Source organism: Pleurodeles waltl, chromosome 8, assembly GCF_031143425.1.
Source record: "Pleurodeles waltl isolate 20211129_DDA chromosome 8, aPleWal1.hap1.20221129, whole genome shotgun sequence".
NCBI lineage: Eukaryota > Metazoa > Chordata > Amphibia > Caudata > Salamandridae > Pleurodeles > Pleurodeles waltl.
The window spans coordinates 819,513,597-819,529,698 of NC_090447.1; the positions used below are offsets into that span (position 1 = coordinate 819,513,597).

A 16,102-nucleotide genomic window follows, 5' to 3' on the forward strand; every position below is an offset into this window, starting at 1 on the left:
TTTCTGCCATTTCTGAATTTATTGCAAAGATCGGGTTCCAGGTCAGTTGCTTCACTTTGTGTCAATTTCCATTCATTGTGGTGTTATGGGCGCGTCCTACCTTATATTTGTTTTGATAATTTATTTTATAAAGGGACACCTAAGGGTAACCAACCATCTACCCTCATGAGGTCGAATGAACTTTTGGACTCAGATAGGTGTGAGCGTTTGGCTCTGAACAAAACAAAGTCAACAATAAACCAAACAATACCATTACTAATCCGCATTAGTCAGTAATTTAAACCCACCATGACCTATTTGGCCATGAATCACCACACCAGTTTAGTAAAGTGCAAACATTTATTACCCTTTAGATTGACAATTCTAAGCTCATGTAAATCAAGCGTAAAACCAAATTATAAACATACTTGAGTAACACAGGTTGACCAGCCTTCTAAAGAATCTCGGCTTTGACAGAATATGAATCATTAGGCACTGAAGAATCAACATACAGAATAACGGCAATATCAGATGCAAAGTTGAGATTGAATACATTGAGTTAACACAGATCTATTATTCACAATCAGTTATGTTGCACAGCCAAATTCAGAATGTGACATTTTAACTATTACCCTAATTAGATTAAGCATGTTGGACTTTGTGCAAAAAGGAAAAGAAGACAAAACTAATTTGGAAAACATCTATGTTTCTAGCAAAAATAGTGGTTGGGTTTCCAGAAGAGAAAAACATAAAAACCTGCAAAAAAGACAAATACAAACTGTTATACCTCTCCTTAATGGGTTCAGCGGGCAGCAAAGGCTTCTTCAGTTGAGCACCTTCTGCTCATCTTCATTGGACAGTGACATAGGGAAACAGTTCAGTAATATTTGGCCCTAATGCATCTGAACTGTCAGAGGCACATAGCACACTATTTCACTAGCAGAAATAAAAGCACATCTTAACACAGCCAAGGACAAAGCAAAACCCCCTCAAGTCTGAGCTTACATCACAATATTAAAGTCCCAAAAAGTAACTAGGTACTGTATGTAGGAAAGTACCATCTTGCCTGGCATGTTACCCCCATATTTCACTGTATATATGTTGTTTTAGTTGTATGTGTCACTGGGACCCTGCCAGCCAGGGCCCCAGTGCTCATAAGTGTGCCCTGTATGTGTTACCTGTGTTATGACTAACTGTCTCACTGAGGCTCTGCTAATCAGAACCTCGGTGGTTATGCTCTCTCATTTCTTTCCAAATTGTCACTAACAGGCTAGTGACCAATTTTACCAGTTTACATTGGCATACTGGAACACCCTTATAATTCCCTAGTATATGGTACTGAGGTACCCAGGGTATTGGGGTTCCAGGAGATCCCTATGGGCTGCAGCATTTCTTTTGGCACCCATAGGGAGCTCTGACAATTCTTACACAGGCCTGCCACTGCAGCCTGAGTGAAATAACGTCCACGTTATTTCACAGCCATTTACCACTGCACTTAAGTAACTTATAAGTCACCTATATGTCTAACCCTTACCTGGTAAAGGTTGGGTGCTAAGTTACTTAGTGTGTGGGCACCCTGGCACTAGCCAAGGTGCTCCCACATTGTTCAGGGCAAATTCCCCGGACTTTGTGAGTGAGGGGACACCATTACACGCGTGCACTACACATAGGTCACTACCTATGTGTAGCTTCACAATGGTAACTCCGAACATGGCCACGTAACATGTCTAAGATCATGGAATTACCCCCCCCCCAATGCCATCCTGGTATTGGGGAGACAATCCCATGATTCCCCGGGTCTCTAGCACAGACCCGGGTACTGACAAACTGCCTTTTCTGGGGTTTCACCGCAGCTGCTGCTGCTTCCAACCCCTCAGACAGGTTTCTGCCTTCCTGGGGTCCAGCCAGGCTTGGCCCAGGAAGGCAGAACAAAGGACTGCCTCAGAGAGAGGGTGTTACACCCTCCCCCTTTGGAAAAAGGTGTTAAGGCAGGGGAGGAGTAGCCTCCCCCAGCCTTTGGAAATGCTTTCATGGGCACAGATGGTGCCCATTTCTGCATAAGCCAGTCTACACCGGTTCAGGGATCGCCCAGCCCTGCTCTGGCGCGAAACTGGACAAAGGAAAGGGGAGTGACCACTCCCCTGACCTGCACCTCCCCTGGGAGGTGCCCAGAACTCCTCCAGTGTGCTCCAGACCTCTGCCATCTTGGGCACAGAGGTGCTGCTGGCACACTGGACTGCTCTGAGTTGCCAGGGCCAGCAGTCTGCCTCCTCTCTGCACTAGAAGCTCCGAAGAAATCTCCCTTGGGTCGACGGAATCTTCCCCCTGCAACCGCAGGCACCAAAGAACTGCTTCACCGGTCCTCTGGGTCTCCTCTCAGCACGACGAGCGAGGTCCCTTGAACTCAGAAACTCTGTCCAAGTGACTCCCACAGTCCAGTGACTCTTCAGTCCAAGTTTGGTGGAGGTAAGTCCTTGCCTCCCCATGCTAGACTGCATTGCTGGGAACCGCGTGTTTTGCAGCTGCTCCGGCTCCTGTGCACTCTTCCAGGATTTCCTTTGTGCACAGCCAAGCCTGGGTCCCCGGCACTCTAACCTGCAGTGCACGACCTCCTGAGTTGTCCTCCGGCGTCGTGGGACCTTCCTCTGTGACTTCGGGGGAGCTCCGGTTCACTCCACTTCGTAGTGCCTGTTCCGGCACTTCTGCGGGTGCTGCTTGCTTCTGAGTGGGCTCCTTGTCTTGCTGGGTGACCCTCTGTCTCCTCACGCAATTGGCGACATCCTGGTCCCTCCTGGGCCACAGCAGCATCCAAAAACCCTAACCGTGACCCTTGCAGCTAGCAAGGCTTGTTTGCGGTCTTTCTGCACGGAAACACCTCTGCACAACTCTTCACGACGTGGGACATCCATCCTCCAAAGGGCAAGTTTCTAGCCCTTGTCGTTCTTGCAGAATCTACAGCTTCTACCATCCAGTGGCAGCTTCTTTGCACCCACAGCTGGCATTTCCTCGGCATCTGCCCACTTCCGACTTGCTCGTGACTTTTGGACTTGGTCCCCTTGTTCCACAGGTACTCTCGTCAGGAAATCCATCGTTGTTGCATTGCTGGTGTTGGTCTTCCTTGCAGAATTCCCCTATCACGACTTCTGTGCTCTCTGGGGAACTTAGGTGCACTTTGCACCCACGTTTCAGGGTCTTGGGGTGGGCTATTTTTCTAACCCTCACTGTTTTCTTACAGTCCCAGCTACCCTCTACGAGCTCACATAGGTTTGGGGACCATTCGTCGTTCGCATTCCACTTCTAGAGTATATGGTTTGTGTTGCCCCTATCCCTATGTGCTCCCATTGCATTCTATTGTGACTATCCATTGCTTGCACTGTTTTCTATTGCTATTACTGCACATTTTGGTATTGTGTACATATATCTTGTGTATTTTTGCTATCCTCATACTGAGGGTACTCACTGAGATACTTTGGAATATTGTCATAAAAATAAAGTACCTTTTATTTTTAGTATATCTGTGTATTGTGTTTTCTTATGATATTGTGCATTTGACACTAGTGGTACTGTAGGAGCTTCACTCGTCTCCTAGTTCAGCCTAAGCTGCTCTGCTAAGCTACCTTTTCCATCAGCCTAAGCTGCTAGACACCCTATACACTAATAAGGGATACCTGGACCTGGTGCAAGGTGTAAGTACCCCTTGGTACTCACTACAAGCCAGGCCAGCCTCCTACACTGTACCATTGGATTAGACTCTAGAGTGGTTTTGGATAGAACCAATTAAAACTAAAGCACATTTCTTCATGTTCCAATTCTTGTGTTCTTTTCTCCCTTATTGGAACAGCTCCTTTCATTGTCATCACCAGTTTCCTTTGCAGAAATAAAATGTTTTAAACTACTTAAAGCCACGTTTTTCTGTGGAACACGATGTAGCAGGAACTGAACAATTGTATCAATATTAGTACATTTCCTTCCACGTCAACAGGATGCTTCAGGAAGGACAGACCAATGGGGGTGACTTTCCATTTACATCAGCAATTTCTAAATATCACATTTCATCTGAATTAGCTTAACATAGGCCTTTTCAAAAACGCAATAAAATGTGCAGTGTACAACATTTTATAAAACTCAAACTATTTTCTGAACATGTAATTATTATTTTTTCGTTACTCTCAGTTAGTAAAACATGAAATACATTTAATTAAACAGTGATTTATTTTCATTTTCGAAATATCTGTCAATTATCAGTGTAGGCTTTATTTCAGCTTTGCACTTTTAAACACGTTTTTCTTTAAGTAAATCATGAAATTTTATTAGTGATTTTCACACTCTAACAGTGTCTTAAGCCAACATTGACGAGTGCCTCTACATCTGCACAGATCTGCCTGGCATTCCAACCTCCACGGTTGCACCCCTCGCCATATACTGATTTCTTTCCTGGTCACTGAGGGGTCTGCTTTACCTTCCTTTCACCTCTGGCACTGAGCATCAGATGTACACTGTTCTTCTAGGATGTCTGACCTGGTAGGCTGTCTGACCGCTTTTCACCAAGTAGCATGTGGAGACCAGTATCTGCTCTTGTTCAACCCTCTTGGGATACGTTTAATTCCGTTTGTCCATCATGTGGCTCTAGCTGCTCACTTTGGGTGTCAGGGTACAAAGCGCCTTTTTTCTTGCTTCAGTTCTTTTATCCTTTATTATATCATTCTCTGGGCACAGCAGTATTGTGCTTGTAATCACTTCAGTCCGCAGTGCTGCTGATTAAACAAGATGTTAGACGTTTTGGTGTGCCACAATGCTCTTGTTCACTATCTGTCTCTGTAAGCAGCTGACCACGCGCCATCCAATAATGACTTTTTCTAATGCACCAGGAATGATTTAAAATTGACAATGTGCAGATGCCAGCGCTGGCAACCTTGGCTCTTCTTAGTTTCAGTAGAAACACTCTGCCCCCACACTCTATGGATTTGATATTTTGAAAATAAATTGAGCTTAAAGTCACTTTTAATGCAATTGGTCCTATACTATCATGCGAGTTTTAAACACAGTCAAAGGTTGCTACGGTTCACGGGGTACAAAGCTATGTTGTACCTAAAACGACAACAAATACATTAATATGATACCCTCCTTTTATTCTGTAGCACCACTTAAATTACTGCATTGTTGCAGCATTGTCTTTGGGTTTCTTGTATTTGTTCAAGAAATTCCTGTCACGTGTGAGCAAAATATTGTGTTTTTTTGACATTGTTGACAGTTTGCACTGACTTACTCTTCTGGCTCTCTTATAATTGTCACATCCCGCCCTCCCAACCCCCCACCCTTTAACTCAGCAGCACTGCTCTGAAGCTGCCTCTTGGTAGCATAACCCACATAACAGCCATTCCATTTGAGCTACATCAGACGGCGTTGCTGCTTTCGATAATGCAGGGTATTAGTAGCAGTATTCGGAGCCTTTTCAGATCTCCCTTGCAAACAGCTTTTAGTGGTCTTTTGTCAAAAGGCTCCTTGATAGGTCATGCCAAAATTTACAGTGGCCTTTGGGCCAGACAATTACTTACCTTTCTTTTCACTCTCATTTGCTTGATTCTTATTTTATGGTTTTCCATCCTCTTCTTTTGTTTGTTCTTCCCCATTGAGCATAGCTTTGCTACCATGCTTTTGATTGGATCTTGTGTATCCTTTCACTCATTCAGGAAACTTCTTGTTTGTAGCATATGTGGCTGTAGATACCCATGCTCTGCAAACTCTGACCATCTAGTGTTGGGCTTAGATTTTGCAAGTTATTTTTCTTCAAAGAAGTCTTTTAAGTCACAGGATCTGCTGTGACATCTCCCTTAGTGGACACAAACTTAATGCAAGATTATTTTTTTTACCACCACCGGGTTCAAACTTGTACCAAAGGGGCTCCAAAGTTCGATGTCTTTCTCTTTTTTCTGGCCCATGCTGTGAAAATCCAACTCCCACTGTTGGAAGAACCTGTTAGTGGACTGAGTTTCCAGTCGTTGACACCTTCTGGAAACTGACACCAAGCGGACAAGTTCCCAAACACTAGTATTCCTGCACCCTTCCGGGGCCACGTGCCCTCTTCACCGACCTTGACACCAGAGAATGTGGAGCTTCAAAGGGTGATGGAACAGAAATGTTTCCAGTACTGCCACGGTGCCACATGAAGTACCCATGGTCAGTCACTAGGTTTGTAACCTCTGCCTCTCCCCGGACCACGGCGGCGCCTTGTGTGAATCTTGCCTTGCCTTCTATTTGTTTAAAAAAAAAAACAAAAAAAAAAACGTTGGTACCAAAGGGAAAGGAGTTGGGCACACAGTAGCAAGATGTACCAGCAGTTTTCTACTGATACCCCTAACATACTTTGCAAAAAGACCCCGTCAGTGCTGAAGAAAGAGAGGAAGATTGCCCTTCTGACATTCTGCTGCACCAAATGCCACACATCCTAAAAGCGATCCCCTCCAACACCTCTGATACAGAGAAAGAAGTGACGTCTCTGCCAACCTCCAAGATCAGTGGTCCTCACACTGAGGCAGAGATCAGTTACTGAGGGAGTTGAGCCCCGTGCACAATAAACTACTGCCTGCAGGGCCTCCACCACATTTGGGCTTCGTTCTGCACCAGGTGAAGGTCTTGAAAATGACCACCCAAGGGCATCAACCCCTCTTAGCTGTTGAACCCTATGGGGCCCAAAGCCATTCACAGGTCTTGACAAAACTTGAAGCCGAGGGCTGGCACCCAGACCCCCGCCTACTTGGAAGACAGCATAAAAGCCAAGAGCACCATCAACCATGGGCATCGAGGATTCAGAGCAGCCCATCCTGCAAAGAATCTAAGAGGTATTCAATGCGAGGCAGAAGCCCCTCTTCATACATCCCCTTATTGGGAAGATTCCATTCAAACCACCTCCTCCAAAGCCAACAGAGACTTTGACTTGAATGTGGAGGCTTGCCATCGAACCCACATCAAAGTCTTCTTCCCTTCTTCGATGACCAAGAGACATAGAGACTAGGGACAGCATCCACCTTATGCTATACCTCCACTGCCACCACTTACTCCATTACCACCACCATTTCCTTGCTCAAGCACACCACTTCCTCTGCCGGAGAGGTCCCCATGCTCTTTATTTGACCAAGGCAGCCCATTTAGTGCTGCTGACCCATCTGGCACTGTGTTCTAGCCAGGGCCTACAGATGACTCTTAGGACGACTATGTCGAACCTTCAGGTGACCCAGACTACAAACACAACACTCTCAAGGCATCTTCTGCTGATGGTACCACGAGGTGATCCAGCATGTAGCCACTTTTCACAAGGTGGTTATCCACATCTTTCCACAAGGAAAAATACATCTCCATTTGAACACTTTTGAAATTGGAGCGGATGGTACAGTTTGTGCCCAAATTCAGTGGCATACTTAATCTGCCTCTGAGACATTCATTCAAGGAGCCTCTCCAGGCAAGGGAAGTAACACCCAGAGTGGAGAAAAAGTATGAGCCCTTCCCCAGTGTCTCTGACTAAATTAGAGACCTTGTGTAAGGAAATGCCTCCTTGGCATGGTTGCCCCCTGACTTTTTGCCTTTGCTGATGCTATGTTTACAATTGAAAGTGTGCTGAGGCCTGCTAACCAGGCCCCAGCACCAGTGTTCTTTCCCTAACCTGTACTTTTGTATCCACAATTGGCAGACCCTGGCATCCAGATAAGTCCCTTGTAACTGGTACTTCTAGTACCAAGGGCCCTGATGCCAAGGAAGGTCTCTAAGGGCTGCAGCATGTCTTATGCCACCCTGGAGACCTCTCACTCAGCACAGACACACTGCTTGCCAGCTTGTGTGTGCTAGTGAGGACAAAACGAGTAAGTCGACATGGCACTCCCCTCAGGGTGCCATGCCAGCCTCTCACTGCCTATGCAGTATAGGTAAGACACCCCTCTAGCAGGCCTTACAGCCCTAAGGCAGGGTGCACTATACCATAGGTGAGGGTACCAGTGCATGAGCACTGTACCCCTACAGTGTCTAAGCAAAACCTTAGACATTGTAAGTGCAGGATAGCCATAAGAGTATATGGTCTGGGAGCCTGTTTTACACGAACTCCACAGCACCATAATGGCTACACTGAAAACTGGGAAGTTTGGTATCAAACTTCTCAGCACAATAAATGCACACTGATGCCAGTGTACATTTTATTGCAAAATACACCCCAGAGGGCACCTTAGAGGTGCCCCCTGAAACTTAACCGACTATCTGTGTAGGCTGACTAGTTCCAGCAGCCTGCCACACTAGAGACATGTTGCTGGCCCCATGGGGAGAGTGCCTTTGTCACTCTGAGGCCAGTAACAAAGCCTGCACTGGGTGGAGATGCTAACACCTCCCCCAGGCAGGAGCTGTAACACCTGGCGGTGAGCCTCAAAGGCTCACCCCTTTGTCACAGCACCGCAGGACACTCCAGCTAGTGGAGTTGCCCGCCCCCTCCGGCCCCGGCCCCCACTTTTGGCGGCAAGGCCGGAGAAAATAATGAGAATAACAAGGAGGAGTCACTGGCCAGTCAGGACAGCCCCTAAGGTGTCCTGAGCTGAGGTGACTCTAACTTTTAGAAATCCTCCATCTTGCAGATGGAGGATTCCCCCAATAGGGTTAGGATTGTGCCCCCCTCCCCTTGGGAGGAGGCACAAAGAGGGTGTACCCACCCTCAGGGCTAGTAGCCATTGGCTACTAACCCCCCAGACCTAAACACGCCCTTAAATTTAGTATTTAAGGGCTACCCTGAACCCTAGAAAATTAGATTCCTGCAACAACAAGAAGAAGGACTGCCCAGCTGAAAACCCCTGCAGAGGAAGACCAGAAGACAACAACTGCCTTGGCTCCAGAAACTCACCGGCCTGTCTCCTGCCTTCCAAAGAACTCTGCTCCAGCGACGCCTTCCAAAGGGACCAGCGACCTCTGAATCCTCTGAGGACTGCCCTGCTTCGACGACGACAAGAAACTCCCGAGGACAGCGGACCTGCTCCAAAAAGACTGCAACTTTGTTTCAAGAAGCAGCTTTAAAGAACCCTGCAACTCACCGCAAGAAGCGTGAGACTTGCAACACTGCACCCGGCGACCCCGACTCGGCTGGTGGAGAACCAACACCTCAGGGAGGACCCCCGGACTACTCTACGACTGTGAGTACCAAAACCTGTCCCCCCTGAGTCCCCACAGCGCCGCCTGCAGAGGGAATCCCGAGGCTTCCCCTGACCGCGACTCTCTGAAACCTAAGTCCCGACGCCTGGAAAAGACCCTGCACCCGCAGCCCCCAGGACCTGAAGGACCGGACTTTCACTGCAGAAGTGACCCCCAGGAGTCCCTCTCCCTTGCCCAAGTGGAGGTTTCCCTGAGGAAGCCCCCCCCTTGCCTGCCTGCAGCGCTGAAGAGATCCCTCGATCTCTCATTGACTTACATTGCGAACCCGACGCTTGTTCTAACACTGCACCCGGCCGCCCCCGCGCCGCTGAGGGTGAAATTTCTGTGTGGGCTTGTGTCCCCCCCGGTGCCCTACAAAACCCCCCTGGTCTGCCCTCCGAAGACGCGGGTACTTACCTGCAAGCAGACCGGAACCGGGGCACCCCCTTCTCTCCATTGAAGCCTATGCGTTTTTGGGCACCACTTTGAACTCTGCACCTGACCGGCCCTGAGCTGCTGGTGTGGTAACTTTGGGGTTGCTCTGAACCCCCAACGGTGGGCTACCTTGGACCAAGAACTGAACCCTGTAAGTGTCTTACTTACCTGGTAAAACTAACAAAAACTTACCTCCCCCAGGAACTGTGAAAATTGCACTAAGTGTCCACTTTTAAAGTAGCTATTTGTGAATAACTTGAAAAGTATACATGCAATTGAAATGATTCAAAGTTCCTAATGTACTTACCTGCAATACCTTTCAAACAAGATATTACATGTTAAATTTGAACCTGTGGTTCTTAAAATAAACTAAGAAAATATATTTTTCTATACAAAACCTATTGGCTGGATTTGTCTCTGAGTGTGTGTACCTCATTTATTGTCTATGTGTATGTACAACAAATGCTTAACACTACTCCTTGGATAAGCCTACTGCTCGACCACACTACCACAAAATAGAGCATTAGTATTATCTCTTTTTACCACTATTTTACCTCTAAGGGGAACCCTTGGACTCTGTGCATGCTATTCCTTACTTTGAAATAGCACATACAGAGCCAACTTCCTACACCTTGACTCTCCTGACTACCTAGTTTTCCACACTAACTGTAAACAGACCCCTACTCAAGCTGTAGGCAGTGCCCTACTGGCTGACTTACAGGGCAACAAGCATGATGCAGTGGAAAAAAAGTTGGTTGTAGGATCAATTACACAGTGGTGCATACTTTCACATACCCATCCACCCACCCACTGATGATACCTCTGCTTTGTAGGTGAATGACCAGCACTTCAGAGTACTGCTCTTTAGGGTCACCACTGCCCCAAGGGTATTCACCAAGTGCTTGCCAGTGGCAGCCGCTCATCTGATAAGGGCCGGCGCTCGTGTCTTCCCTTATCTGGACTGATCAAGAGTTACAACAGGCAGCAATGCCTAACCCACACTCAAACTGCAACCTCCCCAATCCACAGATTGGGATTCAACATAAATGCCACTAAGTCTCACCTCCAACCCCTTCAGGTCTAGCTCTTTCAGGGGCCTGTGATGAAATTACAGTGAAAGCGTACCCCAGCCAGCAGAGAGTGTTGGCATTTCAGCAGCTGCTGCCTCTCTTTCAGCACAAACTCCACATCAAGTCAGAACCATAATGCACCACCTAGGAATGTTGGCCTCTTCCATCTCCATAGTACCCCATGCTAGGCTGCACATGTGCCCATTGCAGAATTGGCACTAGGTGCAATGGTCATAAGTGGAGGGCCATTGGGAGGATCTAGTTTTGGTGACGGTCAGCACTTGTCGTCTTCTGTAGTAGTGGAACAGCAGCAGCCTGTTCTAGGGCAGTCCCCGCTTAGCAGGTGACCATCTCCACTGATGCATCGCTCGCAGGCTGAGGGGTGTAGCTACAGGACATGACAATACAGGGAATACGGTCCCCCATGTCGTGGGTGCCACATAAACTAACTCAAGCTTCTAGCCATATGCCTATCTTTCAAAGCCTTCTTTCAGGTCATTCAACACAGAACAATCCTCATCAGGGTGGACAACAGGACCATCATGTATTCGCTTCAGAGCAAGTAGGCATGCATTCAACCCTGCTCTTAGCACTAGTACAACAGATCTGGCACTGAGCCATCTTCCACCGTATACACCTTTTGGTCAAGTACCTTCCCAGGGTAGACAAAATCTTTGCTGACCTGCTCAGCAGGACACACTAACTAGTCCACAAGTCAGAACTCCAGACACAAGTCCTATGCCTCTACTTCCACCATTGGGGGCACCCTACTGATAGACCTGTTTGCCACCCACAGCAACGCACAATGCCCAAACTTTGCCCCCAGGTGCCTACACTCCATGGGCAGTGCTCTATGTATGAACTGTGGTTCTCATTGGTATCATTTTCATAGTTTACAATAATCTGTGAAATCACTGTGAGCATTTAGTACTTATTATGTTACAATGCAAGACCAACACACACTCTGATTAGTTTGACACAAATGTTAACTACTTTCCAAAGTACATAAACCGAAAACCATATATTCTTACTAACAGACACGCAAAAGCATGGTGGTTTGTTACAGTGCATTGTGTCTCCAGTGAAAGAGAATGATCCACAACCAAAAAGCATGTGGTATGAGTAAGACTAATGTGAAATGGCCTGTTCATAACAAACAGCACTTTGAATATGAATAGTCCTTTTAGTAGTTAAGGTTGAATCGTTTGTTGTTGTTAACTGTAGCTGACAATGTTTTGTCCCCCATCAAGATACTGGGGTCTCATCAGGACACTAGTGATAAGGGAACATCTGAAATGAGTAGATCTAGGAGTTAGCATGAGCTTGAGGTGTGGTCCAAAGCGTAGGTATACTAATAAATGGGTGTAACACCTGCAAAGGCCATCCTTAGAATAATATGGTTGTCCCATTTTAAGTTGATGAAGGAGTTATTTTAATCCCTTATTCGTGGAAAACAATAAGGGCATACACAGGAATGAGGAACACCTGTATATTAGTATATTTGAATTATTAAAATAAGATAGTTTAACTCAAATTAGATTGGTAATGAATGTATAGAGCCATGCGACTCTTTGTTAAGGAAGAAGTGGCTAACATCTCTGCAGTTCTGGTGGCTCCTACTTGGCACAGGCAGCTTGATATACTCAACGCTTCTCAAGGTGTACATCATCCCCAAAGAGACGCTCCCCACCAGGCCATACCTTCTGACACAGAACCAAGACAGGATCAGACACCCAGAGCTCAGACAGCTCAACTTTCTGATCTGGCACCCAAGGCATTTGAGTTTCAGCCTCCTGCAGTTAGCCTTTGTAGCTTTTTCCAAACCTCATAAAGGCCATCCCTTCTCAAAGGCTAGCATAGTTAGATGGATAGTTAAGTGCATCCAGACCTGCTATCACAAAGTGAAAAGAACCCCACCCCCCTCCCCACCCAGCACGAGCACAGTTCACCTGCAAAAAAACACAATCATGCCATTTTGTTTTGGAAATATCTTGCTACCCATCAAATGCAAAGTAGCCTCCTGGTTAAACCCCACACACATTTCCCAAGCACAATTGTCTGGATATCCTAGCCCATTAACACACTACAGTTGGCCATACAGTACTAAGACCTTTGTTTCAGACATCTGCACTATCCTCGGGTTCACCACCGCCTGTAGAGGGTACTGCTCAACAGTTTCAGCAGAGCATGTGTAGTTACAGCCACACATGCTATGAATAGAAAATGTTACCCTGTACGTATTTGTTGATAGCATGCAGTGCTGCATGCGCCAACCCTCTTCCCCAGAGCCATGGTCTACTAACATGGAGTAGGTGTCCATGTGCAGTGCCCGCTAGGGGAGATGTCAAAGTACACCAGGTCACTCCCAAATGTTCAAGCCCAACGCTAAATGGCAGGAGTAGTTCGTAGCATGAAGTGCTATAGATTCAGATGCTCTAACAGATGTTTACAGGGTAAGTTTCATTTTCTTTTTCTTACAGCTCTCCATTAGACTGCATGTGTTCTGCTTCTCCCACATCAGATACCTGCCTGCCTGCATGCTCTTTTCCCTCCCCTCCTCCACCCTGAGCTCATCCCTTCGCCCACCCCTGCCTGGCTTGATTAATAATTCCACACCCCCACCTAAAGATTTTCATTGCTCCCTCACCCACGTCCCTTTGTTTTCCATATCCCATGTTCACCTTTCTCCCGAAAAACTCCTCTGTTGCTCGCCCCACTCTGTCCATCACATCCTTTATTAAAAAAATAAAAAAAAGTTTTAAAAACATTTTTGCAGGGCCTGGCAGCTGTGCTTTTGTGCAATTTAAGTCATTTTTTAAAAGTTATCGCTCTGATTGACACCTATCATCTTGCAGTGGTAAACTTGACGTGTGTGGTGATGCATGCGTACACATACGTCATGAGAGATCACCGTAGTGCACATGCATCATGGTGCGTGCAAGTCATAATGCTTTTTTTTTTTTAGCTGTTGTTGTGACATTGGTAAAATCATTACTTTTTGCTGATACTGAACGAGAGCGTCAAAAAGCATTGGTCAAGCTAATAGATGGACTAAGCAAGACGTATTGGCTTTGTTGATACTTGTTTTTGCATATCCTGCATTTCCTTGACACCTTTGATGTGCGTTTAATTTGATTTCGTTGTCCTTCATTTTTTTAGATGATGGAACAGGATTTGACTTAGGAGATGCCCTTGGAGGAGCAGGTAAAACTTCCCTTGCAAAATACTGGCACATTACAGCACATTGCTCTGTTTTTTGTTTTTAAATATGAGGCGAGATCCAGAAATCAAATGTCTGGCACAAGAAACAAAATACTTAAAACACAATGTTTGCCGTTATCAGATGAATGATAGTTGAATGTTCTTTGAAACCTCTGGTAGACTGAGCAGAGGAAATAAAATAATACATTTTGTTTTTTTTCCCCCTCTTTCATACCAGTGTCTGAATATATGTAACTAGAATGAAACTTTATTTGAAAAATATTGTTCTGCAGTACTGTGGAACAGTGTGCTTAAAGAGAATTTAAGTGTAAGGAAAAATTAGGAGGAATAATTAAATATATAGAAACATGAAAATTGCATGAGTCACCTCTTCTGATACAATAAGGAACCGAAGTGGAGGTTTTAATGATAAGGAAAAGTAGTCCTGAGCGGGTCTGCAGTTGGCCTCTGTTGCTCCAGTGTGAAGTGGTCTCAAAACAATACCTTGAGGACTACACTGGGAGAAGTTTTGGGTGTAAGGTAAGCAAATTCATGTAGAAAACTAGTCTTTACAAAATGGATTGAAACAGCCAAAACTGTCAATGAATATCAGGTGGGAAGAAGAGAAAGAAGGATTATTTATAATGCATAGACATGCCCACTTAGCGTGGGTTCTCGAGTAGCGAACAACCTACAGTAGAATGCATCAACGTCTCATCTTGTGTAGTAAGCGGTATATAAATGCAATTGCAATTCTTAACTATTGTCTCTCTCAATTTGATATCTCTCTGTCTGTCTCTTACACTGTTTTTCTTTATTATGATGGGTTAGTACATTTCTGAATCACGCAGCTACCCGCATGTGTCTTAGTGGTAAGGAGTCCAGGTCTAGCGTGACAAAAAAAGAGTGAGGCTTCAACGTTTGGGGAAGAGACGTGTTTTTAGGTTGAGCGTAAATGTCGACCTCGTATATACTATTAGTATACTTCTTATGCCTTAAAACGATCTCTTTTGTTGGTTGCAGTGTCCTTTACATTTTTGTTGCTCACTAGTGGTCAGCTCTGCCTTTTTCTCCCTCCTTTTTCTGTTTCAGAGGTGACCAGCTACTGTATTATTCCACTTTGGTTTCTTTATCTGTTGCTTTGATAGACTTTTTTTGTTATTTCTTTGCTGCTCCCTTTTCACTGTTGGTGTTTTAGACTGGTAACTGCCTGCATTTTATTGCAGCATTATGTTCCTCCCACCTCCTCCCATGTCCCTGACATTGGTTTTGGTTTAATTCCAGTGCTGTCCTAGTTTACCTCTGGCTCCTAAAATAAGCCTATTTTACACCCGGTTGTTTAGCTCACTGCTCACGAAAGCCTCAATATGCCCTTTCTGGTAGAATGTAGCTAAACCTAGAAGCAGTGATGTGAAACTTGCGTAGCCTCGCATCTTGAGTCTTTCTCTCCAGGGCCCCTCCCTGCCAGCACTCACAACATCACACACAGGGCATTGCTTATCTCATTTATTGGGGCCACAAATCTTCTCAGACTGCTCTGCTATTGGTAACTTCATTAGAGCTTTGTTGAAATGTAAGGCAAGAACATTTGCAAGACTTCATTCTGTTAAAATAAAAATAAAATACTTTTCCAGACTTATTTTCCAATTTCTGTCTAGATGTTTACACAACTTGAAGTAGTGCAGTCCTCTTCTCATCTCTTCTCGAGGGCTTGTTTTTTTTGGTGCTTAGTGAGAAAAGAAAAACTGACACAGATATAGCAGGCCTGACTACCAAGTCAAGCACGTATTCAGGCCATGCGCAACTTCTCTGCCTCCATCTCCCCACCCAAGCTACATCCCCAGGTTGATCCTCATAGCAAATAGGTAGCTGCCTTGAATGTTTGTAGTGAGCCATCCGGCCTGTGCTAGGAATCACCCTGGGTTCAGCCAAAGGGATAAATAAATGGACTCAAAATCGGTTTCAGCCCAGTAAGTACTAGTGTCCCTGTTGTCATTACCTGGTCTTTCTGCTCACCCGCTCCTGCTCATGACACCCAGCCGCAACAGCATTTGGGGAAAACCGTATTGTTGTGATGACAACAGACAAGTAAAACCAATCTTCTTCCGAGCCGTTTGTTTGATCACTTATGCCTGGCAGTAGTTGAGACATGTTTACGTTGTGATTGTACTAGCTTTCATTGTGGACATTCACATTTCTAATTTTTCCACAAAGCACCTACATTATCCTTGACATCTGCTGTAAAGTTTCTCATTCCAGCC

General features: G+C 45.7%; 1 protein-coding gene across 2 annotated transcripts in view; it reads left to right on the forward strand.

Annotated features, from left to right (window-relative positions):
* Nucleotides 1-16,102, forward strand: part of LOC138250326 (CD99 antigen-like) — a 286,125-nt gene that overhangs the window by 96,630 nt on the left and 173,393 nt on the right. For both annotated transcript variants that reach the window (XM_069205086.1, XM_069205088.1), the window contains exon 4: nt 13,800-13,844. In XM_069205086.1, coding sequence (XP_069061187.1) covers nt 13,800-13,844 — 45 coding nt within the window. The remainder of the gene's footprint in view (nt 1-13,799; nt 13,845-16,102) is intronic.